The 27,483-nt window shown below is 35.3% G+C and overlaps 1 protein-coding gene and 1 long non-coding RNA gene across 4 annotated transcripts; both read left to right on the forward strand.

Annotated features, from left to right (window-relative positions):
- Window positions 1-483: 483 nt before the first annotated feature.
- Window positions 484-10,118, forward strand: LOC112941638 (uncharacterized). 3 transcript variants are annotated; one of them, XR_003247061.2, is made up of 9 exons: window positions 484-755; window positions 3,128-3,296; window positions 3,466-3,514; window positions 3,602-3,624; window positions 4,929-5,009; window positions 5,093-5,204; window positions 5,317-5,399; window positions 9,176-9,396; window positions 9,722-10,118. It is a non-coding gene; the product is annotated as an uncharacterized lncRNA (long non-coding RNA). The 3 variants fall into 3 exon arrangements; XR_011221738.1 differs by lacking the exons at window positions 484-755; window positions 3,128-3,296; window positions 3,466-3,514; ... (2 more) ...; window positions 5,093-5,204; window positions 5,317-5,399 and adding an exon at window positions 6,973-7,433; XR_011221737.1 differs by lacking the exons at window positions 484-755; window positions 3,128-3,296; window positions 3,466-3,514; ... (2 more) ...; window positions 5,093-5,204; window positions 5,317-5,399 and adding an exon at window positions 7,043-8,697.
- A 1,727-nt stretch (window positions 10,119-11,845) lies between these two features.
- LOC138349368 (uncharacterized mitochondrial protein AtMg00810-like) lies at window positions 11,846-12,422 on the forward strand. The gene is made up of 2 exons (XM_069299695.1): window positions 11,846-12,309; window positions 12,389-12,422. The coding sequence occupies exons 1-2, from the start codon at window positions 11,846-11,848 to the stop codon at window positions 12,420-12,422; spliced, it is 498 nt and encodes a 165-aa protein (XP_069155796.1).
- Window positions 12,423-27,483: the final 15,061 nt, after the last annotated feature.

Raw genomic sequence — 27,483 nt, forward strand, 5'->3', positions numbered from 1 at the left:
AATTAAGAATGAAATAAAATAATGGACAACCCATGCTAATGGATGATGTAGAAGTTATCCATTCCAATGTTTATTGGAATGTTTTTATCTCTACAATGAATTCAACCAATAAAGCCAAAAGTAATTGCATTACATGGCTACCAAGTCAAAGATAAATAACATGATCAAATTGATAGTTTAAAACACAAATGCCTACTAATAGTCATTCTTATAACTCCCAAATAAAGCAATTTTATATGTTAAATATTAATTTTAAAATGCTAATAACCTAACAGATGTAAATTCGCTTCAAATCCTAATAGCCACAAGATTGACTACTCTGACAAGGACATTGTAGTGTATTTCTTAAATTAAAAAAATAATAATTTAATATGAAACTCACACTTTTATAATAATTTAAATATAATATTAAAAAAATTTATTATGTTTTTTTTTTACACTTATTATCGGATAAAAATATAGAGATGGAAAATAAAATGATGAATCTGACCCCTTCTGTATATAACAAAACAAAATACAGTATGAATACTCAAATTCTTTTTGGGTCTTAAATATTTGGGGACACAGCGCAAAGGGCTTTAGGTTAACGCCTTTGAAGCGAAGGTAGAGAGATGGGGGGAAGAAGGCATGGAGAGCCAACATAAGTATGGAGGACATTGAAGATCTCTTTGATAATTCCACAAAGGATGCTCTTTCCGGCGGTCCACTCGCTCAAGTTCCTAGCGATTCTCTCTTTTACGTTGACAAATCCAGAGGTATTTTCGAAATAGCCAGAGTATTAAATATCACTTGTTTCAGTACATAACGAAGTATAAAAGAAAGAGCCGATTTTGATACCAGATTAGCGTTCTAGCTGCTAGTATTGCCTTTAGATGGATTGCATGTATGCTATTTATTGTTGTACTGAACTGATTTTGACTGGATAACTGGATTGCTCCACTTGTGAAAAAATGGCTGCTTCTTTAGCAGTATTTTTTAGGTACTCACTGTGTGCTCTCATAATTTCCTCTTGAACTCCCTTTTAGGTGGACTCATTCAATAATATTACGTATTAGGCAATTAGACAAAATGGTTGAGTATCCCATTGAGTTGTAATTTTAGAAAAATCTATCTTGAGAGCAGATTGAGAGTTCATGTCAGTTATACACTTGCAGAAAAGTTTCAGGAACAAGTGTTTGGGTGTCACTTTTCAGTCAATGGTAACTGTTCACATGCAATTATTGGGTGAACTATGAAGTCTGATGAAATTTGGGAGATAGTAACTGACATTTTAGGACTAGAAGAGGGCAGTTTAGAATCATGTTGCGACTCTGTCCATTGTGAAAGACCCATTTGGTAGGTTAGCAAATCACCTTCGGGACCCTAACTAAAAGGAGCATGTGCACTTCATTATGATATATATATATATATATATATATATATATATATCATAATGAAGTGCACATGCTCCTTTTTTTCTATTCCTACATTGTGAAAATGAACTCTTGCATTATTGTATGGGACTACAGTTCTCCCTATCAGTACAATCCCCCTCCATTACATTGGTACTTTCTTTGTTCCTACTTCATGCCTCTCTACCCTTTTACCATGCTTGAAGCTCAATTCAACACCCTCTTGAATCAGTGAAGGCGCTGCAAGAATCAATGAAGGAGCTACAAGCGAACAACAAGCGTATGCTCTCTTCTATTTTCCATTTGCGCTCACTACAACTAGAGGAGATGCGATTCGACTCCACTTTCATTGATACCCAGAGATTTCAGATGCTTCAACTGTCACATCAGTGCTAGACTTAGCTTATGATGATAGTAATACCAAGGTGACTGTGATCGTAAACTCTTATTTGGATTCACAACTTCATATAAAGTTGTTGGGGATACAATACAAAAATCCGTGAATCTCGACAATATGTCCAGTGCTTTTATTGTCACGACCCAACTTGAATCTACACCTTACATTCTCGGTTAAGCTACCGAGTTTTCTTCCTAAAGGCAAAAGACATAAGCTTGACATTGTGTTTGGTTGCAAAGTGTTCCATTTAAATCTAGAAAGTGATATTTATGCAGCATTTCGTTGTCCCCATATAGCCACTGGTTTGCTTCAACATGCTTTTGGCTTACACAGCCACAAGTGGGTAGTGAAGTAGTGATACTATGTTGTGAATATAAACGGCAAAGCTAATATTTTTAATGGATTAAGCCATCGTTTCTGCTTATGTTTTTTTGATGTGTAATGAGTTAGTTACTGAGATTTTTCTTGCCACCTTGAACCGCATCTGGGATAGGGATGTCAATACTACTAGTAGAAAAGCTTTTTTGGTTCACTAACATTGTGACTCTGTATCCCAAATAAGTGGCAGGTTTTCCTATGCATTTTGCACATACAGACATTACAACTTCGTTGGTTAAGGAACCAAATTAGCCTTGTGACAAAGATACTACATTAGTTCCTTCCATCTTACTACAATTGAAGTTCAAGTTTCTGTTTTTACTTCCATTGTGTTAGGCATGTCTAACTTTTACATGATTCATATCATTGCTGCAACACATGTACATGGTTACATATTCTTCTTTTGCTACGAAGAACACTTTGTTTTGCCGACAATGGGGTATGGTGAGGGTGGGGGTGGGATGGGCACATTGCTACTCATGTTGTCCTTGACTTGAACATTGAGGACAAAATTCTTATTGAGGGCAGGGGTTTTGTTGCAAATTTGGTCATAGTGAAAGAGCCATTTGGGCAGTTAGCAAATTAATTACCTTTGGGACCCTGGCTAAAAAGGAGCATGTCCACTTTATACAAGAGAAAATAATTCATTAGGGCGTATGCTATGTAGTTGTCTCTTTATTTTCAGTTGGTTAGACTAATTCTGAAACATCCCTCCCTTCTTTCTTTTCTATTTATATGATGTGAATATGAACTCTTACCTTATTGTATGCGATTACAGTACTCCCTATCAGTACGATTCCCCTTTAGTACAAATCACCTTAAGTACTATATCACTGGGATATTTTGTCGTTGATTTTCATCATGGGCGCATCTTCCTTCTTTCTTTATTATTGTTTAGTCTTTTTTTGTTGGCAAGTCCCTTTTTTAACGATTAAGTGACAATTTTATGTCTATAATCCAGATCTTTCTGTCAAACGGAAAATTGAAAAACACCGGGAGAAAGTACTTCGATGTGATAGTATGCTACAATGCAATACCTTTGTTGAAGTTGTACCTTCTTCAACTGGAAAAAGTCCAAGAAGAAAAGTGAAGTTCATATAGCTAAAGATACTACTTAACAGGGTCAAAAGGTTCTTCACTCTTTCATTTTAAATATTCAATTCACCAATTGCAAGATATTATGGCTGCTTCTTCCTTGCCACAATGGCCTTCCCTCAATAGGGAGAAAAATCTTTTCATTTGAGTGCACATCCCTAATAGATCCTCATTGTTTGTTTCTTCTTAATTTTGTGTTATTAGGATTCGTCTGGTGGAGATTCTGGCATGGTTGACATTTGGGACGATAAAGGTGTCTTTATAATTAGAGACTTTTTGTTCCTCTTCATTTTTGTAGTAAAATGACTTTTTTGATACAACCTTCATTGCATTGTTGCAGGTGTGGTCATCAAAACCAAAAAGGTACACTATTTTCTCCTTCCCGTATTTGAATTTTAAAATTCTTTTCTCCTCTTTATCTTTTTGGGCCACTTATCTGGAACATCCTTTTCAATTTTGGTTTCCTTATACATGAAAAACATATTTCAGATCAGCTGAAGTTTTTCCTTGTAAGTTGTGATGCAATACATGCCATAAGTTTTATTAATGTAGCCTGCCGTTCTTTATGAGGACTACTATTTTTGCCTTAAAATGATTACTTCGAAGTCCATTTAAAAATGATCAGTCTTAAGTCAATTGAATCACTAAGCATATTTGAGATAAACCTTTTCCTTGCACATCCTCTGCATGCTTATTTGCTCAAACAATAGACGAGAGTAAAAAAGGAAAGAAAGGCATGAGAATGGATATAAAAGAATATCGTTGAAGGTAATGGACCTAAATAAGCAAAATGGATGTAGACGACCCATTAGAGCTGACCTTAACTATCTTTTGTGAGTGATGCATAGTTGATTGATTAATTGATCAGTAAGTTTCCCATTGCTAAACACATTTTCACCACTTCATTTGACGAATTAGATTATGCAGATACAATGATCTTTAACGGATACAAAATTTTATAAAAAAAGATATCAGGCATCCAAAAAGAAGTCAAACTTGGACTGTTTTCTATTTTACTCATTCCTCAATTTGGCATTTTGAAATCCTTCCTTTTAGCATCATTGATGCTCTATGCTGTTTAAAGATCTTGATCAAAATATGTGATGCATGTTTAGATTGGGATTTCATTTTTGAGTTTAGTTTTTCTGTACTTCCCTTCTGTTGTGGAATGAAGTCTTGTCATAATTTTCTATGTCTGTGGATGAGGTGGGTTGACTGGTGACACAAGCTCGTTTGGTTGCATTACCAAGATATTATAGAATCAAGATTAAAACAACTAAAATGAACATAATAACCTTTATATAATCCATTTTGTAAAATCAAACATAACACATATTTAATCCTACAATATAATTCATGTATTATAATCCTTGTATTACTCTATTTCCTAAGATAAAATCCTTACATTACAGTTCTCGCATAACTTGTCTCTCAACAAAACGATCCCTGGTGCATATTGTTTGTACCTCCTTGTCTTCTTCTTTCTCGATCCATTTCTTCACTATTGCAATTGTTTGTATATTTATTTATGGTCCTAAATCTCGAGTAGATGAATTGTAAACCTATCACTTCCCCTAGAACAATTTTGCATATATACTTTCCAGTAAGGGAAAATACAGATCTGCATCAGTATATTTAATCAGTTTTATATGCATTGCATGTGATAGAAGCCCAATACTTCTGTTATACCTGCCGTGGAGGTTGAGCCTCTAGGATGCTTATTCAATCTGCCATATGAAAGTCATCAGGTAATTGTGTCTGCATGTCATTTGTTATTACCGAGTTCCTAGTCCCTACAATTAATAATTCACTCGGTATCTTCTCAATTCAGGATGCATTAGCTTTTGCTGTTGCAGATGAAATGCAGAAAATTTCGTTGAAATGAATTGGGACCGGAGCCTATTCCATTGATTGTTTCTGGAGAAACAGTTAATGAAGAAGATGTAAGTTTAAGTTGTTAGTGTCTTGTAAGTACCTTTGACCATGGCCCTTGCCTTATGGGCTATGTTTTCTTATACATGCTATAAGTATTCACCGAAGATTCATTTGTTTCAGATGTATTTCCTTGAAGCGGATAGTGGCAGTGACACGAAGAATGAAAAACTAGTGAAAGACGGAAACACAAATTTGGAGAAAAGGTAAGCTTCTATATTGCTTGTCTGTCTTGATAGTTTTTTTCTATTGAAGCATGTTCTATTCTTTGCTTGCTCAGTACTCAGGATTATTTAAAATTATAATATTACTTGAAAATCCAGCCATCATACTTTGAACTATGCAATTTATTCACCTCTATCTATTCATATTCGTGGAGTCCCCTTATAATAGTGAATATGAGCTTCTTTGACAATCTTTGAGCTTCAGGCTTCAGAGAAATAGATGGCAATTTAATGTGTTAAATCTACATGATGAATTATACTGACAGTAAATTTAATTACATGTTAATCTCTGGACACTTGTTACACCCAATTAGACATAGAGAAAACTTATGATCACTTGAATCGGGAATATTTGTGGAGCACACCAGAAGGATAGGGTTTGGCATCACCTGGATTAAGGGTGTGTCTGGTATGGAGGAAAATGTTTTCCTGGAAAACAAGCGTTTTGGACTTATTTTCTCATGTTTGGTTAGTGAGCAGAAAATATTTTTCGGAAATAATTTTTAGTGTTTGATTTATGAATGAAAAATGTGTTTGAGAAATATCTTTTATTTTTACTAGAGTAAAAAATAATATATGAAATTAAAAATATTTTTTAAAATCAAATTTTTTTTGGGGGTGGGGGTGGGGTGGAGGGTAGTGCGTGGGGTAGGGGATAGGGGGTAGGAGTGAAAAAATAAAAATTTGAAGTTGATAGTATTTTTAAAAAACAAAATTAATTTTCTTGGGGTTTGAGGATGGGTGGGGGACTGGCCGGGGGGGGGGGGGGGGGGAGGGGAGGGGTTAGGAGTTTAAAAATGAAAATTTTAAGTTGAAAATATTTTTTAAAAGAAAAATTTTGGGGGAGGGGTGGGGTTTGGGGGGGAGGGGGAGGGGGGTTAGGATCTTAAAAATAAAAATTTGAAGTTGAAAATATTTTTAAAAAGCAAAATTATCTTTCTTGTGGATCATCTTGTGGTTACCGGATGATGGGAATAACAAAGCAGAAATTTGAAAATGAGCATGAAATGTTAATGTATGAATTGTTTCATTATTCGTTATTTCCAGGTCTTTTCGTTGCATTCACTTACAACAAGAAACAACCAGCAGTATTTGGTGCCACACTTGCATTTTGGTGTATTCTTCTTTCTTTCCTTGATCTTTCGTTCCGTCATATTCCTAATAACTTATAGGATGTGGTTAAGAAAAAATAAAACACAAATTAGCAAAAACCCCCGATTAAATGTAAGACAACTTTTTAATTCAAGTGTGCTTGTTTGTCATTCTCTTAAAATTATCGTTGTATTGTTAATTGAGACAATTTAAATAATTATATTATTTGGTAACGATAATATTTTATTATAAACTGTGATTTTTACTATCGTTTTAATTAGAAAAAAAAATATTGACGTCAAAAATATATACAAGTATATAGACAAAAATATACGAAGACGGAGTAGTTATCCGCCTGCGCAATATACACAGACGGATAGCCTATCCGTCGGCAGTACAGGTAATTTGTCTTCAGTAATTTCAAATACAGTTATATAAGTAGTTTTTGAGTCTAATGGATAGCATTTGACTTTTGTCCAATTGATAAGGACCTTTTACACCATTAGGAATCTGCTGAAAGGAGACAAAAACATGATTGTTCTGGTTGGTGTTTGTCATCTTAGCCAAGTGATCCACAACATTATTGGCCTCTCTTAGGCTTGAATTATCATATGTAGAATCTTCTCTATGGTGAGATTGAGCTTGTAATTGGGTTGTCTTTTTCCTTCAATCATCTGGAAGACTATAATTGAGTCGATTTTCAAGAAAAAATGGCTGAAATTTCTTTTGACGCATAAACCCAACCCCTTGAGGGCTGCCAATGACTTTGCCTCAAAGCTGCCATGGCTGCTCTTCCAGATAGTGTGCAAAGGGTCGCGTATGTTTTTCATTTTCAACGCTCCATTTATAGGAATTGCCAGGAAATAGATACACATTTGACGATTGGTTCTAGTTTCAGAAGATTTTTACAAAATGTGATCCAAGGTAATGTCAAGGTTGTGTTTGTTGAAACTTCTCTTGCCACCATATTTACAATTTCAACTTTCATTCCATATTTCCTAACACAAATAATAGGGCAGATTGTAGAACCAAACCATGTACCGTATTTTTAGGCTTCTGATTCCACCATTCATTAATAGGGAAAGTGCACAAGCAATACATCTAATAGAAATTCTTAGGCTATGCAAATTTAGTGATACATCAAGCATCTCTAGCAAACAAGTCGACCCTAAGTTCTGAGAGGCAACAATAACATTAGAGATTAGTTAGTACTTTGTATTGCAAATAAAAGCTCACATAGCCAATTCAACAAACTCACTATCCAAAGGCTCTTACCCATAGCCTTCCTTGATCACCAATTCAATCCAATAATCTCAATATACAAAGAATCCAAAGTAATATAATAAAAATCTCACAACTACAATCCATAGCCAATTCAACAAACTCACTACTCAAAGGCTCTTACCCATTGCCTTCCTCGATCACCAATCCAATCCAATAATCTCAATATACAAAGTAATATAATATGAATTCATCAACTTAGGACAACCCATATATGATTTTCTTTGTCAGCCCACTTGAGCGGCTCTGTTTTTGTTCTGACAACGCTTATAAGGAGGCAGTACATAAATTTCATGCATTGATGATACTTTGAAGTTTGTTTTAATCGCCTAAGTTGTTTGGCACCATGTGGTGGAGACAAGATTTGTCCTTTCCTGATCCGGAGAAAAGGAACTTGCAATATCCGTCCTTCCATGATCCGGAGAATCCAGATCATTTGGAAAAAAATTAGTTTGAGGATGATTCGATCAGCCTATAGCTTCTGATAACACAAACAACCAAATGGTCCAGGCCAGCAACACAAAAAAGTAAGAAGATGTACCTTGGGAGGCAACAACATGCGTCCTTCCATGATCCGGAGAAGAAGCAGTCATAATGCCATGATCCGGAGAATCTGGATCATTTGGAACAAAAACAGTTTGAGGATGATTCAATCAGCCTATATTTTCTTATAACACAAACAACTAAATGGTCCAGGAAAGCAGCACACAGGAAAGTAAGATGATGTACCTTGGGAGGCAATGACAGCAGTCATAATCTCACGATACGGAGAAGCGGAAACAGCACCATGATCCGGAGAACTCAAAGAGGCAACAACAACACGATCCAGAGTATCTGGAGATGCAGCAATAGCATGATTCGGAGAATCCGGAGAAGCAGCAATAACAGTCTCCAAATCCTTCCAGTTGTAAAGATATGCTTTTTCTAACTCCGTAGTAGTAGGAGTAAGAGTAAATTGCACTACATCCTATACGAAAATAAATTGTTCAACAAGCAAAACCACAGTAATAAACTTATAATATGAAAGATTTCACCAAAAAAAACTTAATTATTCACATTGACTCTTTCCATTACTAGTGACACCATCTTATAGGATGGAATAATCGGTTTCTTCATGAACCATCGCTTCAATCTAGGAATTAGCAAGGGAAACTTTGTTGATGATGTCCAAAAGCTTCTTCTAGTTTAGGAATTGCTTCAAAAGCCCATACCTGTATTCAAGCCCAAATAGTATTAAATAACATTTGTATAAATTAGAGATCGATACAAATTAAGGAATGACCAATTAAATTTCACCAGAAAAGCCCAAAGGAACCCTTGAAACACTATTTTTGGCTTTGGATTTTCAGACATCTCTAAGAGATTCTCTGGAAAACTTTGTGCAGAGATACTTTGTTCAAGAAGAAGGGAGGTGGCAATAATGTCTATAATGTGCAGGCTGATAATTCATCCTCTACGAGCTTAGGTTTGAGAGACAACACTGTGGATCAACTAGTTCCCAAATATCTACCATGAGCACTTCAGATGACTGTTTATCAACATGATCAAGTAATGCAGATGCTTGATGGTAATATTTGTACTGCTCATGTAATGGCAAACATGGCAGGTATGACCCATGATATTCCTCTTTCTAAAATTACAGTTTTTAGATGGATAATTGATAGTGGTGCGACTAACCACATGATCTCTAGCTTAGATGTACTTCATGATGTACCCCACCTGTTAAGAATACACAAAATTGGAAAGTACATTTACCGAATGGAGGAAATACTTTGGTAACTCATACTGGGAGTTGTAAGTTTGCAGACACAGGAGAATTACAGGATGTGTTGTTTGTGCCAGAATTCCATTATAATCTCTTATCTATATCAAAAGTTACAAAGGACTTCAATTGTTTTGTTTCATTCTATCCTGGGTTTTGTTTATTCCAGGACCTTTCCACTGGTGAACTGAAGGGGATTGGTAAAGAAGATGATGGGTTGTACTGTCTGGTTCATTCGCAGAAACCTTCTGTTCATGACAAGGTTACGAGTTTTGCTGCACATGATGACAAAAAAGGAGATTTTGCTGTGGCATAAAAGACTTGCCCATGCTTCAATAGGATCTATGAAAGACTTGTTAGGCTATAATGTTGATGCTTGTAAAATGCTTTGAACAATTGTGAAATATGTCCTCTAGCTAGACACACTAGACTACCTTTCACTAGTAGTAACACTAGGTCTTCTGAAGTGTTTGTTTTATTGCATTTGGATGTATGGGGTCCTTATAATATTCCAACATTTGATGGAAATAAATATTTTCTTACCATTGTTGATGATTTTTCCAGAATTGTATGGATTTTCTTATTAAAGTTCAAGTGTGATGTATTGGTGACAACAGTTCTTCACAACTGTTGCTACTCAGTTTAAGACCAATGTTAAAGGTGTTAGAACAGATAATGGTGGTGAATTTGTGAATGGTTCTCTACAGGATTTGTGTAAAGAATTTGGTATAATTCATTATATAACATGTGCACACACCCTCAACAAAATGGGGTGGCTGAAAGGAACCATCGACATCTCCTTGAAGTTGCTAGGTTTTAAGGTTTCAGGGCCATATTCCTATCAAGTTCTGGGGACATTATGTTCTTACAACAGCATATATTATTAATAGACTTCCTTCTCAGACTCTAGATGGGAGGTCTCCTTATGGGGTCTTTTTTGGTAAGAAACCATGTTTTAATCATCTCAGAATACTTCGTTGCTTATGTTTTGCTAGTACATTGCCTAGGACTGATGAGTTTGTCCCTAGAGCAGTTAGGTCAGTGTTTACGGGTTATTCTTTTATCACTAAGGGATACATTTGTTTTGATCTTGCACAACAAAAGTTTTTTGTGAATAGAGATGTGATTTTTCATGAGGATCATTATCCTTTTCTGTATTTATCTTCAGCTGTTACTGCTCCTATTTCACATATCTCTTCTTCTTTCCCAGAGTCATTTACACACAATGATTTTCTTTCTACCTCTTCTGATAATATTCCTGATTTCTTACCTTCATCTCCTCCCATCTTAGATCTTCCAGTTGATCCTATGCCATCTTACTGTCACTCTTGTTTCTCCTACCTCATTGCTTCCTCAACTTAGGAGGTCTACTAGGATTTCTAAGCTACCTCTTTGGTTATCTGAATATGTTTCTAAACCTTCTGCTTGTACAGTTTTGTATCCTCTTACGACTTCTATATCCTACACCAATTTGTCCTCTTCTTACCAAAAATATTTGCAAGTTTTTTCAACTGTAGTTGAACCATCTTCCTACAAGGAAGCTATGTCAGATCCTATATGGTTGGAAGCCATGCAGGCTGAACTGCAGGCTCTGCAAGATAACCACACTTGGGATTTGGTTCCACTTCCCAAAGGCAAGATTCCTATTGGTTGTCGATGGGTCTACAAGGTGAAATTGAAAGCATATGGTGATGTTGAGAGGTTTAAGGCTCGGTTGATTGCTAAGGGTTACACTCAAAGAGAAGGTCTGGTTTTTCATGAAACATTCTCTCCAGTGGTCAAGATAGCCACTGTCAGGACTGATTTTTCCTTGGCTGCTCAGTGTGACTGGTCTGTGCATCAGCTGGATGTTTACAATGGCTTCTTACAAGGTGATCTTCATGATGAAGTGTATATGCAGTTGCCTGAGGGTTTTCCTAGAGGTTTAAGGCTCGGTTGGTTGCTAAGGGCTACACTCAAAGAGAAGGTCTGGATTTTCATGAAACATTCTCTCCAGTGGTCAAGATAGCCACTGTCAGGACTGTTTTTTCCTTAGCTGCTCAGTGTACTGGTCTGTGCATCAGCTGGATGTTTACAATGCCTTCTTACAAGGTGATCTTCATGATGAAGTGTATATGCAGTTCCCTGAGGGTTTTCCTAGTCTAGACTTGTATGTAGACTTGTCAAATCCCTCTATGGACTCAAACAAGCAAGCAGACAATGGAATTTAAAGTTAAATGAAGCACCACTGGGGTCTGGTTTTATTCAATGCAGCTTAGACCATTCATTATATATTAAGAGAATAGGTTCATATATGGTGGTAATTCTTGTCTATGTTGATGATATGATAGTTACTGGAAATAATCTGACTCTTATAGAACATACAAAAGCAACCTTACAGAATGCTTTCAAGATCAAAGATCTTGGAGAATTGAAATTTTTCCTTGGTATGGAATTTAGCAGATCAGCCAAAGGTATTTTGATGAATCAGAGGAAGCATGCTTTAGAAATTATTTTAGATTTGCGTTTAGGAGGTGTCAAGCCAACTTGGACTCCAGATGAAGTTAATATGAAGCTGACAACTCCAGAATTGGATTGCATTACTGGAGAATCAGAAGATGAACCTTTTGCAGATAGAGAGCAATATCAAAGGTTGATAGGGAAGATGTTGTACTTGACCATGACTAGACCAGACATTGCTTATTCAGTTCAAACATTAAGTTGCATTACTGGAGAATCAGATGATGAACCTTTTGCAGATAGAGAGCAATATCAAAGGTTATAGGGAAGATTGTACTTGACCATGACCAGACCAAACATTGCTTATTCAGTTCAAACATTAAGTCAATTTTTGCAGCAACCAATACAGTCACACTGGGAGGCAGCAGTGAGAGTGATGAGATACATTAAAAGAGAGCCGGTACTTGGCATATTACTGGGCAGTAACAAGTCTAATAAACTGAGTGTATATTGTGATGCAGATTGGCAGCATGCCCAAATACAAGAAGGTCGGTGTGAGGATATCTAGTTAAACATAGTGAAACATTGTCGTCATGGAAGTCAAAGAAACAGAATGTGGTTTCCAGGAGTTCAGCAGAATCAGAGTATAGGAGCATGGCAACTGCAGTTTCAGAGTTTGAAGGAATTGGGAAGTGAAGTTGAGCAGCCTGCTGTTGTATACAATGATAGCAAAGCAGCCCTGCAAATAGCAGCCAATCCTGTGTTTCATGAGAGAACGAAACACATAGAGATTGACTGTCATTTTATCAGACAAAAAATACAAGCAGGAATGACGAGGACAGAATATGTGAGTTCAAAAGAACAACTTGCAGACATACTAAGGGGCTGCCTAGATCACAACATGAAGTTTTAGTGAGCAAGCTTGGTGTGTTGAATGTGTTTGCACCCACCAGCTTGAGGGGAGTAATGAGATAGGTGTCACTTGATCGTATATGTAAAGTTAGTTAAAGGGTAGTTACGGAATTAGACAAGTTGTTAGTCGGTTAACAGTGTATATAAATCACTGTTTCATTGTAATTAGTTGGTTAACAGAACATTCTTCTTCTTTCTGAATATATCATCTCTCTTCTTTTCTCTCTAATACATCTGTGAGAATCCATTAATGGTGTGATTAATTTGAGCAATTGCATGTATTCTAACACTTATGGCCTGTTACACGTGTATTTAAGGCAAAAGTATGCTGTACAACTTGAGTCAGTTTTGTGTAGTGTTTAACTATAGATGTATGAAGACTTCTTATTTTGTTTGTGTGGCCCTTGCTGCATTATCCTATTTTGGCTGATGACACTAATCGGCGATTAAGACCAATTGCCTAATGATACTATATGTTGCTAGGCCTGATGTTTGGTTAGCTTCAAATTGACACCCTGCATTAGTGTCAGATGTTACTGGACCTTGCTGAGGCATTTGTTATTTGTGATTGTACATGGGCTTGAATGGATGTAGTGTTTAGTGTTCATTCTCATACTGCAGATGAGGCTGCTGTGGTATTACATCAAGCTGGAGTTATATCAATCCTCAATTCCACTCGTGAGTCTGATGAGGATGCTGAAGTTGGGAAATACAAGTCAAATTTGCTGATTAGATTTCAAAATTTATCATATGATGTAAGGTCTGAGATTACTATTATCAGGTCTGAGATTCTTGTAACTTTCTTAGAAATTTTCTATAACGTCTTTATTTAGATGTTCTATTAAATTGCTGACCTTTTAAAATTTTTCTTTTGAAGAAAGTTGAGAGAATTCTTACATGTTTGATACATGTAATTTATGTTACATGTCCACTAGAAAGCCATGGCTATGCTAAGTGAAAGGTCTCTTGTTTCATGGGATCTTAAGCATTGCTAGCGAGTGAGTTAAGCTATATTGTTGTAAATTCTTCAAGGGCATCAGAATGGAAAAATATTCTGGATGCCCCATGCAAAGTTGCTATTGACACAAAATCCTGTTGCTTTTCCTATGAATTTTGAAGTTAAGGTCATTTTTGGATTTTTATACTTCCTAAACGGATTGGTGAATTTTGAGTTGTATTTAAGTTCTAATCCAGCCCTTGACCTGAATTCAGGGTAACCATCTGTCACAATCATTCTGTTTTAGAAGCTGCAGTTGGCAAGACAACAGTTCTCCTTTCTCTTTAATGCCATTGTGCACTTGATAGTTTTAGCAAAATATGTGTTATCTTGAACTAAGCTAGATTTAAATGGGTAGAATTGTATTTGACTAGACATGAAACAAATGGGGGCCATTAGATTTGCTTTTAGACATCTGGACAAGTATCAGCAGGACCTATGTGTTTTGGATTCTTCGTTCGACCCATGGTCCAGCAATGCAAATGAGTATTGTCTATAACCATTATTATCTGGTGCTTGATCAATTTGTTCCTTGAGAATATATGGCAAGATGTCGTAGGAAGTGGGGAACATACATATTCCTAATGTCTTGTGACTCATATTCATTTCAAGTTGCTGGATCTTATAATGACCCAAATATTCCTACCAGAGGTGATCAATGTTGTATGAAACAAAAAAACCTTAAAAGTGCAAGAAAAACCACACACATTTGTCCACAGGAGGAAGCAAAATGGTCCTTACACTACAGCCTGTGCTATCCAAGATTGGGTAGGAGAGACTCCCATGGTTCCTGTGAAGCCTTACAATAAGATAAGTATTCTGTTACAAGAGTACAAAATATCAAAGCTGTACAGAGTTGTGTGACTTGTAGGAGATTTTATTACAGTATAAGAGATTTTGCTGGGAGAATGTATTAAGCAATAGGTACACCTGTGCGAGAGCGCATTATATACTATTCTAAATAAAATAAAAGGAGTAAAAACTGCATTGAACTAAATATTGAATGTTGAGGAAAGGTTGTTAATAAGTTCAAAGACAGTGTTTTGTCATTTGGTTGAAAGGACCCTACCATTCCCGTACACTCTTTCTTTATGACTTAAAACTTTTGCAATTTAAATACATGATTTTGCTTTGTTTTTTTTGTCACATTTGCATGTGAATGTACTTTTCCGAAGTGATACTCTCTAACTCACGTGACTCACAATTTGTATGCTCAGGGGTTAACTTTTGCCTTCTCTAATTATGTGAAATTACAACACTTAGTTGCCTTTGTTTTCATACACTCATTTGTAAAGAGGCTCCAAGTCTTGGTCGTTTCTTCTTTTAAACATGATAATCTGATTTCGTTAACTAACACACACGGATTTCTACATAACAATTTAGTGAGACTTGCTCAAGTGGTTAAGAACGTCCATCATTCGTTAGTAGGTTGAGGGTCTATTGCTCGTTGAAATGAAAGTGTGATGTAGAGGTGTAGATCATCTAGGTCTCCTTCATGTACATTTCAACCTTAAACGCGTTGGATTAAATATCCATTATTCAAATCAGGATGAATCTTTTCTTCTTGTTTACTTTTTTTATTTTTATCTATGTGTGACAACAGACAGACATGCCTACCCTTACTTGTAGTGGTGTCCGCATAATTTTGGAAAGTGACACAACATCACCTATATTGTGGTATTAAGTAGACTTAGATGATTGTGGTCGTCTCAAGTCAATACTTGATTTTTACGCGATATTACTTATCAGACTATTGCACCCGTGTTTACTATTTACACAACATAACATATATGAAGATACTATATAGTTTGCGAGACATATGAATTAAGACGCTCCTTATAATCGACAAAGGGAAGTATTGACAGAATTACAGAGAGGAAAGAGAAGAGATATAGTATATGTTTATTAGTTTAAGAAAAAAATGAAAATAGAGAAATAGTAAATAGGAAGAGACAAGATAAATATGTATGGAGAGAATTGTTTTGTAGTAATGATAATTGATAAAAGGGAAGGGTGCACATGTGAAGAGGTTTGGGTACGTGCATATTTGTCTTGGAGGAATGGAGACAATGTTTGAAGCAACAACCTTATGCAAACTTCCTTATTAATGAACTGTTCCTATTTGCAATCTCGTGACACCCCCACTCTGTTCATATATTGGATACTAGCTATACCTCCCTCCTATTCTACTATATTTTATTTGGTATATATCTCAACAAATTAAGTTACATCCAAACTAATTTCAATGCCTCCCATGTACTAAGCTTCTTCAATGTCTCATCTTTAATCCGTGAAGAATTTGCTATCCTATTGATCGATTAAGGGAATCATGTCATTAAACACGGCATTACACTTTTTGGCTTTACTAGTGAAATTATCACATTCGAATAAGATAGGGATAGATAATACATACTCAATTTGTTTGTTTTCTTTACTCCGTTTGATAAAGAATGTCTCTTTTTTTCCAATAATATTTCAATTTTACTTTTCACATGATATGATTACGACCATATGATTTGCATATTTTCAATTTTGAGATCATCAGATTCAAAAGTCTTCTTTATTTTCTCAAACTCTGTGATAAGTTAAAATATGATAAACAAATTGGAAAGAAAGGAATAACATATGCAACGTAACATCAAGTGCCTTCTATCCTTTCAACTATCCAATAGGAAATACTTATAGTCAGTAGTTTTACTAAGGGATATCAAAATATAAAAAAAGTAGTAAATTCACAAAGAAGCTAAGGAGTGTTTATATGTAATATGTATACATAAAATATATTTTAACCTAGTTGTACAATGTAATTTTCAGACAAATGAGTATATCAAGTATACGTGGCACCATATTCAAGGAAGGTGTATATATTGTTATAACTATAGTATCGGTAATTAAGTCATATTTTAAGAAATAATATATTTTGTGATAACAATACGATTATAGCATTTCCTAACACCCACCCCCTCTTTATAATGATAAACCGATGAACATTGTAGAAATTTGGAGATAAGATAGTGATGTTGTGTGTGTGATTGCCTTTGTAAACAAATTGGTAAGTTGATCATGAAAAGAAATGAGACGATTGACAACCAATTCCCAAGTGTAATGCTAGTCCACCTTTATATGTTTTGTATTTTTATGTTCTACTACGTTTGTTGCTATATTAATCGCACTAAAATGTATTAACATGCAACACCATAAGAGTTATAATAGCACCATTGAACTCCGATAAAAGGTGTAGTAGTCAATTAATTTTTGAACTTGCTACAATCATTTCATGTGGTGGGTAGGGGGTTGGCAGGGGGAGAGGTAGGAGTTTAAAAATAAAAAATTAAAGTTGAAAATATTTTTAAAAAGCAAAGTTAATTTTTTGGGGAGGGGTGGGGTTGGGGTTGGGGGAGGGTGGTCAGGATCGAGTGAAAAATAAAATTTTGAAATTGAAAATATTTTTTAAAAACTTGATGTTTTTCCAAAAAAAAAAAATATAGTTTGAAATTGGAGGAGAGCTTTGGGTTGAAGGAAAGTCATTTTCCAAAATTTTTGCCCCAACCAAACATGAGAAAATTGGAAAACATTTTCTGGAAAATGTTTTCCTTCCTACCAAACACACTCATATTCTATCCCATGCTCATATTTTTACCCTTGAGAAACCTTTCAATCTTTGTAGCAATCAATGTACCATCTACCTTAAATTTAATCGAATACATCTTGTTACTTTCCATGAGAACTCCATATGTTGGTTTGTCAACAAAGTCTCAAGTAACTAATATTAAATATTCAGAATGACAATAAAATACATTATATAAGAGGGATATTCATTTTTGCGTGGCATTGTAGCCCACAAAAAATATTATGCTGAATTTTTAAAACGTTTATGACATTCATGTGCTGAAAGATGGACAAAGCAAACACAATTAAAAACACATAAGAATAGTTAGATTTACTATGAAATCGTTTGAAGTATGGAATCTCATTATCAATGACTGAGAATGTTTGTTTATTGATCAAGTATACAAAAGTATGTACTGCTTTAGAAAAAAATTATTTGACATATCAGAAATACTGAATAGAATCAATGTAATTTAAAAAATGAGTCGATTCTTTCTTTCTACAGCTCATTTGTTTTGGAGTACGATGAAAAGTGCGCTAAAAATAATTCCTTTACTTTTTTAAAGCTCAACAATATTAATTAATGTATTCTCTTCAGAAATTAAAATAAAATGTTTTCATGACTTTATAAAAGTTTGTATGAACAAACAGCTCAACAAAATTAAGGACAAATTTATTGGAATAAAATAAAATCTCATGTATCTTTAGAACGTGATGAATAAATAACACAAAGTACTTACATTTCATCCTTGGTAAAATAGGAATGGAACTCCAAGTATCATTATGCATTAAATGTTTGTTATTCCACAAACACCCTAGTATACGCGATCACAAGTATAAGTGATTGCTTTCATAATTACATTTATGGACTACTCTGAATCTTAGTTGATGACAAGCTCACATTTTATTTCTATCATATTTATTAAAATTAAGGGATTTTGAGCATAAATTCATCACGGGAAGGAGCCCTAAGTTGAGAAAAATAATCACATTTTGATCAGAATTGGAATTTGTTATTAATTCGGATAAATTATTAGGCCCTATATGATTGATTGTTGTTTATATTGCTTATTTTCCAGAGGCTTGATTCGAGTTAGGTGATGGTTATACTTTTGGATTATGTATATGTGCATGTTTATTGCTTGTAGCGTCATATTGTGTAATGTACGATATGAATTGTGTGATTGTACCATGTGGGTGCAAGTTGTCTTGTTTATTGTGCTATGTGTTGATGCACGATGTAGTATAATGTGATTATACATGTTGGTATGCTTGTTGATTGGCTCGATTTTCATGTCTGATATGATTATATATGGTTGACTCGGATGCCTGCTAGTCTTATACTATAATTTGGGTTGGGTTCCGTGAGAAGACTAGGCATGTGCTTGAGGTTCCATGAGAGGATCAATAATTGCATTATGATCATGTGAGACATGTTATGCATTGTTTAGTTCTTGTTTGTCGTTTTCATGTCATGTGACTGATTATGCTATATTGCATATTGCTTTGTGGGTGTTATTAAGTCATGAACTACTTACTTGTGTATGTTGGACTGACCGCATGATCCTATCAGTACATGGTGGTTCGTGTATTGATACTACACTTGATTTTTTAAGCAATTAATAAATCACAAATCAAAAAAAGGTTAAAAGTATTTTGTATTTCTATGTTTTTCAATTGATAATTATCCCTATTTATGTATAAAAAAAAATACATAAGTAAAAGCAGGATACAAAGGTATAATTCTGCATGGTTAAAGTAGAATATTGTTTCATATCTTTTAGAATCATATCAGATATTTAGAATTATATCTGATATGATCAATATGTCCTCTCAAATTGATGCTATTTATCATGAAGCATCAATTTTGATAATATGAATTGGTCTCTGCTCCTTGTCATTATCTTTGTAAACATGTTTGTAAATTGATCATGAGACGTGATATGTCGATGATTAGTAACTTGATTAACAACAAGTTCTTGATTATAATAACATGCCACTTCTATGTGCTTTATGTTCTCATAGTGGACCGAATTTGTTGTTGTTTGTATTGCACTAATATTGTCAGCATGTAATGTAGTGGAGCCACCAATAGAGCTATGAAGTTTTTTCATCAATCGACTTATCCATACAATTTCAGAGCAAGCAACTGGCATTGATCAATATTTTACCTCCTTTGATAATTTTGAAATTCTTAGCTGCTTCTTGCACATTCACGAGACAAGTGATGATTCAATTAACATAAACCATCATACAATAGATTTTTGAGAGTTTGAACATCATGTAAAAGTGTCATGCCTTGAGCCTATACCCTGGGTGAAACTGGGACTCGAGAACCATTATTGGCCCCAAGCGAACCCTTAGCCTGACTTACTTACTCAACGGAAAAATTTAAGCATAAAGAAAAGAAATTCAAATACTAAACAACTTAATTGTCTCAAACTAAACTCATAATGTTTTTCTTTAAAAAAATCAAACTTAGCCAAAGTGGCAACTCAAATTTGAACATAAGCCGATATCATTATAACGACAAATGAACTAACATCTCACTAACTATCTATGAAGCCTCTAAAATAGAATGAGATGGATGTCGAGTCAAACTCTACGACATCCTAATAAACTATTATAATAACTGAAAGCAATAAAAATGAGTCCTCTGGAATGCAAGAAGGATCACCAACTGACTCTGGGGTGCTCACTGGATCAACGATGTACTGCATGCTGATTTTGGTTACCTACGTCTGCATCATAAGACAATGCAGGACAACTGGCATCAGTACATTGAATGTACGAGTATGCGAGTTGGAATGATAATAACAACATAGGCTTAAAAAGAATATGAAGAACTTACAACATAACTAAACTCATTTCAACATAAAGTAGTTTAAAACAAGTGCAATATAAAGAAAAGATATTTAAAATATAGAGTCAACTCTGGGTGTATGCAAAGATACATATAACTCTGAGATGTATGTAAAAATACAAGTAAACTGTGTATATGAAAATACAATTACTTCTATAGGAGTTTCTTTAACCGACAACCATTACATAAGAGCTATTGTGATGATACAATGTTTTGCCTCACGCTGCCAGCACTGTCCTATACTTTACCATGAGTATAGAATCTGCACTACTAAGTGGATCCATTAGTCTATGCTAAGAATCACTAAAGGAATTCTCTAAAAAGTATGAACCTTTTCTACTATGGTCACTACATGGTTTATGGCGGCTTGGAGTTTTTTGAATTATCCCCCATATCAGTGCTCAATAATTCTCCCAAAATTTACTAGCTCTTTATGTTTAAAAACATCACTTCTTTCAGTTATTTGAGATAGTTACTCAAAAGCTTAGCTCAAAGGCTATCTTGGAAATCTCAGTTGCCTTTCTTGCTTAATTGTAAAAGCATTTACTCTTTTCTGAAAACTAGCTCAAAGGCTCTTTGGAAATCTTAGTTTCCGTTGTTATTTAAATGTGAAAATATTTTTAACTCTTTGGAAACACATAGTCCCCATAAACTTTTGAAGGAATGAACTTCAACTTTACTCTTTACTGAACTCAAAACTCAAGTCTTAACAAAGTTAAATCATTTGTGAAAGATTATTGGAACACTCTAAGAACTTCTTTTAACTTCTTTTGAATTGAATCTTAACTAATCCTTGAATTGAATAATGGATTCAAGGATTGAGATTTGCTATAGAAAAGATCTCATGATGTTTAGGAGTGATTTTTGATAGTTAATCATGAGAAATGATCAAGAAATCATTGCTGGGAACCTACTCTGCGATGCAAAGATGAATTAAAATATTTGGTTGCAAAATAACTTTTGAGGCAAAAAGTTCCAAGACCGCTCTGCAACGGGAGGAGGATTTTCCAAATCTGAGGAACACGTCCGCATGCAGACCCAGTACATATTCTTGTCCAACCGCATGCAGACCCGGTGCATATTCTTGTCCAACTTTTTCCTTCTTCATTTTTCATCCCCAATTCGCCTAAACTCAAATATTTTTTCTCAAATTCTCTTAAGATTCAGGTACCCCACAACATATATAGAAGAATCTAAATGAAACAATTCTAATAATCAATCTATAATCTCAAGACACTCTTCAATATCATCCCAATTCAAGAACAAAAGTAAATTCAAGAACACACATTAGAACATTCAAACTTTCAACTTTTAGGATGAATTCATGCTTAATTAAACATGTTTGGCTCATGGATGAACGAATCCAACATTGCAATGAACTTACATACCTTATATGGATCACCCTCGACGAAATCCACAAGCTAAACTCGACAATCTTGACGAATCTTAAATCTTCTTCTCCTTTCTCCTCTTCTTTTCTATTCTCTAATAACCCTAAAATATTTTCCAAGAGCGTAAATTGACTAAGTTCAGCTTAGACCCCTAATTAATTACCAAAAACGAATTAAAATAAAAAGGTAAGGAAAAAGCCAAACTACTCTTTAAAAATTCGGATTGGACTTTTCTTATTTCAACAACTCAACTTCAAAAGGGTGTAACTCACTCATATGAACTCATAATTGCGCAAACTTAGCGTGTTGGAAGATCATTCCAAGATCTTTCCTACCATATCTAGAAGTAACTCTAGATCATTTTGAGATAGAAGTTATGGCCGTTTGAAGTTGATCAAAAACTCATTTTTCCTAACTTTAACAAATTTCCTAGATTTTTATTATTTTTAAAGATGGCTATTTCCAGTTCTTAGCTTCTTCATAACTATTTTAAATTGCAAGATGTTACAATATCTCCCCCTTAGGAACATTGGTCATCTACTCTTACTAGGCTAAGGGTGTAACATGCAACATTCAGTTCAAGCACCCACAAGCAAATGCAAAAACAACATGCCAACTTTTAAATTAATATTAAGGAAGGATTAGTACCTTGATTTGGAACTTCTTCATATCTTCCTCATCTTCCCAAGTAGCTTCCTCAATAAATCGGTTATTTTAGAGGCCTTTGACTGATACTACTTTCTTAGTCCTCAACTTGCAAACATGACGATCTAGAATCTGAACAGGAATCTCCTCATAAGATAAGCTATTCTCAATCTCAATATCTTCAGTTGGTATGATCATGAAGGATCGCCCATGCACTTTTTAAAGACGGAGACATAAAATACCGGATGAACCACTATTAACTCTTGTGGTATCTCCAACTCATAAGATACTTTGGCAATACTCTTGGCTATTTGATAAGGTCCAATATACCCGGGTCTAAGATTCCCCCACTTTCCAAATCTCATAACGCCCTTCATGGGTAAAACTTTTGAATACAACAATCATCAACTCCAAACTCTAACTCTTCTCCTAACATCAATGTAGGATTTTTGATGACTCTGTGTCATTTTCAACCTCTCTTGAATCGCCTTTACCTTTACCATAGCTTGATGAACTAAACCTGGTCCTATCAACCCTACTTCACCCACTGCAAACCATGCAATAAGGGATTTGCATCTTCTATCATAAAGATCTTCATAAGGAGACATTTGGATGCTCAAGTGGTAACTATTGATGTAAGAAAACTCGATGAGAGGTAGGTGATCATCCCAATTACCTTTGAAATTGATCACATAAGCCCTCAACATATACTCTAAAGTTGAATAGTGTGTTTTGCTTGCCTACGTATCTGAGGATGAAAGACAATACTTAAGTTCACCTTTGAAGCCAAACCTTTTTTTAATGACTTCCAAAATTGTACAGTAAATTGTGTAACCCTATTTGATATAATTGAAACAAGGGAAGTCTTACCACCTTTTGAATATATAACCTAGCATAATCTTTTGTTGAATGAGTAGTATTTACTATAAAAAAGTGGGCTGATTTGGTCATTCGATCCATAATCACCCAAATCGAATCATGCTGCCTACGAGACCTTGGTAAACCTGTGATGAAGTCCATATTGATCATCTCCCACTTTCATTTTGAAAGTTCTATATTATGAGCCATACCACCGATCCTTTGGTGCTCTACTTTAACTTGTTGGAAATTCGGACACTTAGCAACTAATTCTGAAATGTCCATCTTCATAATACTCCACCAATAAACCTATTTAAATCACAATACATCTTTGCGGAGCTCGGATAAATGGAATATTTGAAGCTATGAGCTTCCTCCATGATCCCCTCTTGGAATTCATCCACTCTGGGTACACACAATCTATCTTGAAACCTCAACACACCGTCCCCCCTTGTTCAAAAGTCATTACTTTTTACTTATGAACATTTGCCTTAAATTCAAGAAAGATGGGATCTTGGTCTTACTTCTCTTTTACTTCTGACACTAATGATAATTCAGCCCCATTCATCACCACCACTCTTTCTTCTGTGTAATCCATTATTTGGACTCATAAGCGTGTAACTCTATGCACATCTTTCTCTAGCTCTATCTTTTCTTCCTCAACATGGACGACACTACCTATACGCAACCTGCTTAAAACATCATCAACCATATTATCCTTACCAGGGTGATAAAGAATACTCATGTCATAATCCTTAACTAACTCTAACCACCTCTTCTGTCTGAGATTAAGCTTTTTTTGGTAAACACATACTGAAGGCTCTTGTGTTCGGTGAAAACATCTACATGCACACCATACAAATAATGATGTCATATCTTCAGGGAAAATACTATGGCAACCAACTCTAAGTCATGGGTTGGGTAATTTTTCTCATGAACTTTGAACTGTTGGAGGAACTATAACCTTGTCATTCCATATTAATACACAATCCAAACCAACTCTAGACATATAACAATAGACAACAAAGACTTGCATATAGGGGTGGGCATAAACACCGGAAAATCGAAACACCGAACCGAACCGAAATTTTTCAAAATTTCGGTTTCGGTATTTCGGTTTTCGGTTCGGTATTCGTTTTATTTTTTTGTATTTTCGGTATTTTGATTCGGTTTTCGGTACGTATTACTTTGGAATTCGGTATTTCGGTTTAAACCGAAATATTATATTTTAATTTATAAATTATATTATATTTAATAATTATTAATATTAAATAATTTTTTTAAAAAAATAAAAAACCCTAAATCCCTAATACCCTATCGTCTTCACTCTTCAGCACAACTTCTTCAACTTCATCCTCTCTCTTCAACTTCATCTCTTCAACTTCATCCTCTCTCTTCAACTTCATCCTCTCTCTTCAACTTCATCCTCTCCTCTTCACTCTTCAGCACAACTTCTGCCTTCTTTTCTCCTCTTCCTCTTTTACTCCAGCCGGTGTCCACCGCCACCAATAGCAGCGTCGCCAGCCGCCGTCCTCGAGCAGCAGCCAGCCGCCCGCAGCAGCAGCAGCCAGCCGTAGCAGCCAGCAGGTCAGCAGCCGCCCGCGAGCCGCGACAGTAGGTAGCAGCAGCCAGCAGGTCAGCCGCCGGCGACAGCAGCAGCAGCCAGCCACCAGCCAACCCAGGTGCAGGTATGTAAATCGTAATTTCAGTTTTTTTGATTTTTTTTTTGATTTTTTTCATCTGATTTTGTTTTTGTTATTGGTTAATAGTTATTGGAATTTATTATGATTTTTTTATATATTGTCTATTTTTACTTTTTAGCCCATTAAGTTGAAAAATCAAACAAAAACTTGTAAAGTTTAAAATTTTAAAAAGCCCACTAAACAGGCCCATTAAAAAACCGAAATAAAAAATCGAACCGAATTAATAAAAATCGAACCGAATTAACAAAAACCGAACCGAACCGAAATATTTCGGTTCGATATTCGGTACGTAATTTTAAAAAACCGAAAACCGAAAAAACCAAAAGAAAAACCGAACCGAACCGAAATACCGAATGTCCACCCCTACTTGCATACCTTCTGGTAAGGTCAAAGTTGGGCAACAATCAACCTCTTTTTTTAATTCCTGAAAGCTTTTTTCACAAGCATCAGACCATTAAAAGTTAACTGTCTTCTAAGTTAACTTTGTCAAATAGGATGAAATAAATAAGAGCCTCTTTATGAAACTTCTATAATAGTTGTCAAACCCTAGAACCTCCTAATATCAGTTGGAGATGTAGGTCTAGGCCAATTTTGCACTACCTCTATTTTCTAGGTATCAACTTTAATTCTCTCTCCAAACACAATGTCGCCTAGCAAATGCCACAGACTCAAGCCAAAACTAACATTTTGAGAACTTGGCATACAACTCTCTATGTATTAAAGTCTAGAGAACTATTCTGAGATTACTAGCATGATCTTCTTCATTTCTTGAGTAGATCAATATGTCATCAATGAAAATGATAAAAAAAAAACATATCCAAATAAGGTTTGAAAAACTCTACTTATAAGGTCGATGAACTATGCAGGTTCATTGGTCAAATGAATAACATGACCATGAACTCATAGTGACCATAACGGGTCCGGAATGTTGTCTTTGGAATATCATATTCCCTCTCTCTTAACTGATGGTAGCCAGATATGAGATCTATCTTAGAGAAATAGGTGGCACCCTGAAGTTATCGAAAAGATTACCAATCATTTTAAGAGGTATTTGTTTTTTATAGTAACCTTGTTCAACTGACAGTAGTCAATACACATCCTAAGGAAACATTTTTCTTTCTCACATATAAGATCGGAGCACCCCAAGGTGAGACACTTGGTTGAATGAATCCCTTATCAAGAAGATCTTTCAACTGTTCTTTAATCTCTTTCAACTCTGCTGGAGCTATTCTATATGGTGGAACAGATATAGGACAAATATTTGGAAGAAAATCTATATCGAAGTCTATCTCTCTCTTAGGAGAGATTCTGGCTAGATCATCTGAAAAGATTTCTAGAAATCTTTTACTGTCGAAACTGATTGAATAAGATGTATCTAAGCACTAGAGTCATTAACTTGGATTAAGTGATAGACACACACCTTAGAAACTAACTTCCTTGCCTTTAGATATGAAATAAAATGACCCTTAGGCGCTATTGAACTGCTTTTCTACTCTAAGAGTGGCTCATTAGGAAACTGAAACTTCACAACTCGACTTCTACAATCAACAGAGGTATAACATGCATGAAGTTACTCTATACCAAGAATGACATCAAAATCCACCATATCTAACACAATTAAATCGGTCATGGTAATCTTGTGATTGACAGAAACAGGACAATCACGATAGACTCTCTCTGCTCTAATAGACTCACAAACAGGTGTAGAAATACTAAATGATTCCTAAGTTGCTCAGGAATAACATCAAAATACATAGCAACATAAGGAGTTAACAAATACAAACTCTCTCTTAGATCTAGGAAAGCATAAGCAATAAAGTCAAAGACTTAAATCAAACAGTGAGGCGAATCCTCTTGCTCTTAACGACTATTGTTGGAATATAATTGGTTTGTTCCCTCGCCGGTACCGAAAGTAGCCCCTCTAGGTGCAGTAAGGGAAGAAAACTGGGCTCTATTTCCCCCATTACCATTTCCCTGCTTGTTCTTTGTACACTTGCACATGAAATGACCATTCTGAACACACTTGAAACAACCAATGGATCCCTCAAAGACGTACCTGAGTGGTTCCTACCACACTTAGCGCAAACAGGAGGTTTACTATTCCCTTGCATCCTACTACCTTAAGAATAGGCATGCATGGCTTTGAAATTCTGACTATTGTACTCACCTTTGTTTTTAGGTGCAGTTGCACTAGCAGGAGATTGAGCAAGTCCCTTATATTTATGTTGGAAGGATATGCAGTTGACATTGCTCTTCTACTGTCCTGACTCGTTTTTCGTCTTAGCTCTCTTATTCTTGAACTCATCTATCCCTCAGCTTCTCTTCCTTAACCTACTGCACATATACCATCAACCTTGAGATATTCATGTCACTTACCAGCATTGCATCCCTGCCCTCTTTGCTTAATAGACGGGACTACTCAACAACAAACAGGCTCATTCTACTCCTTATATCCGTAACCATCTCTAGAGCATAACAAGATAGTTGGGTTAATCTCAACCCATACTCATGAAC

This window comes from Solanum lycopersicum, chromosome 6 (assembly GCF_036512215.1).
Source record: "Solanum lycopersicum chromosome 6, SLM_r2.1".
Taxonomy (NCBI): domain Eukaryota; kingdom Viridiplantae; phylum Streptophyta; class Magnoliopsida; order Solanales; family Solanaceae; genus Solanum; species Solanum lycopersicum.

Bases quoted from the DNA above. Each gene is read 5' to 3' on its own strand.
- LOC138349368 (XM_069299695.1), top strand. From the start codon at position 11,846: ATGGTGGTAATTCTTGTCTATGTTGATGATATGATAGTTACTGGAAAT. The intron at 12,310-12,388 runs GTTATAGGGAAG...CAATTTTTGCAG, and splicing joins GATAGAGAGCAATATCAAAG to CAACCAATACAGTCACACTG.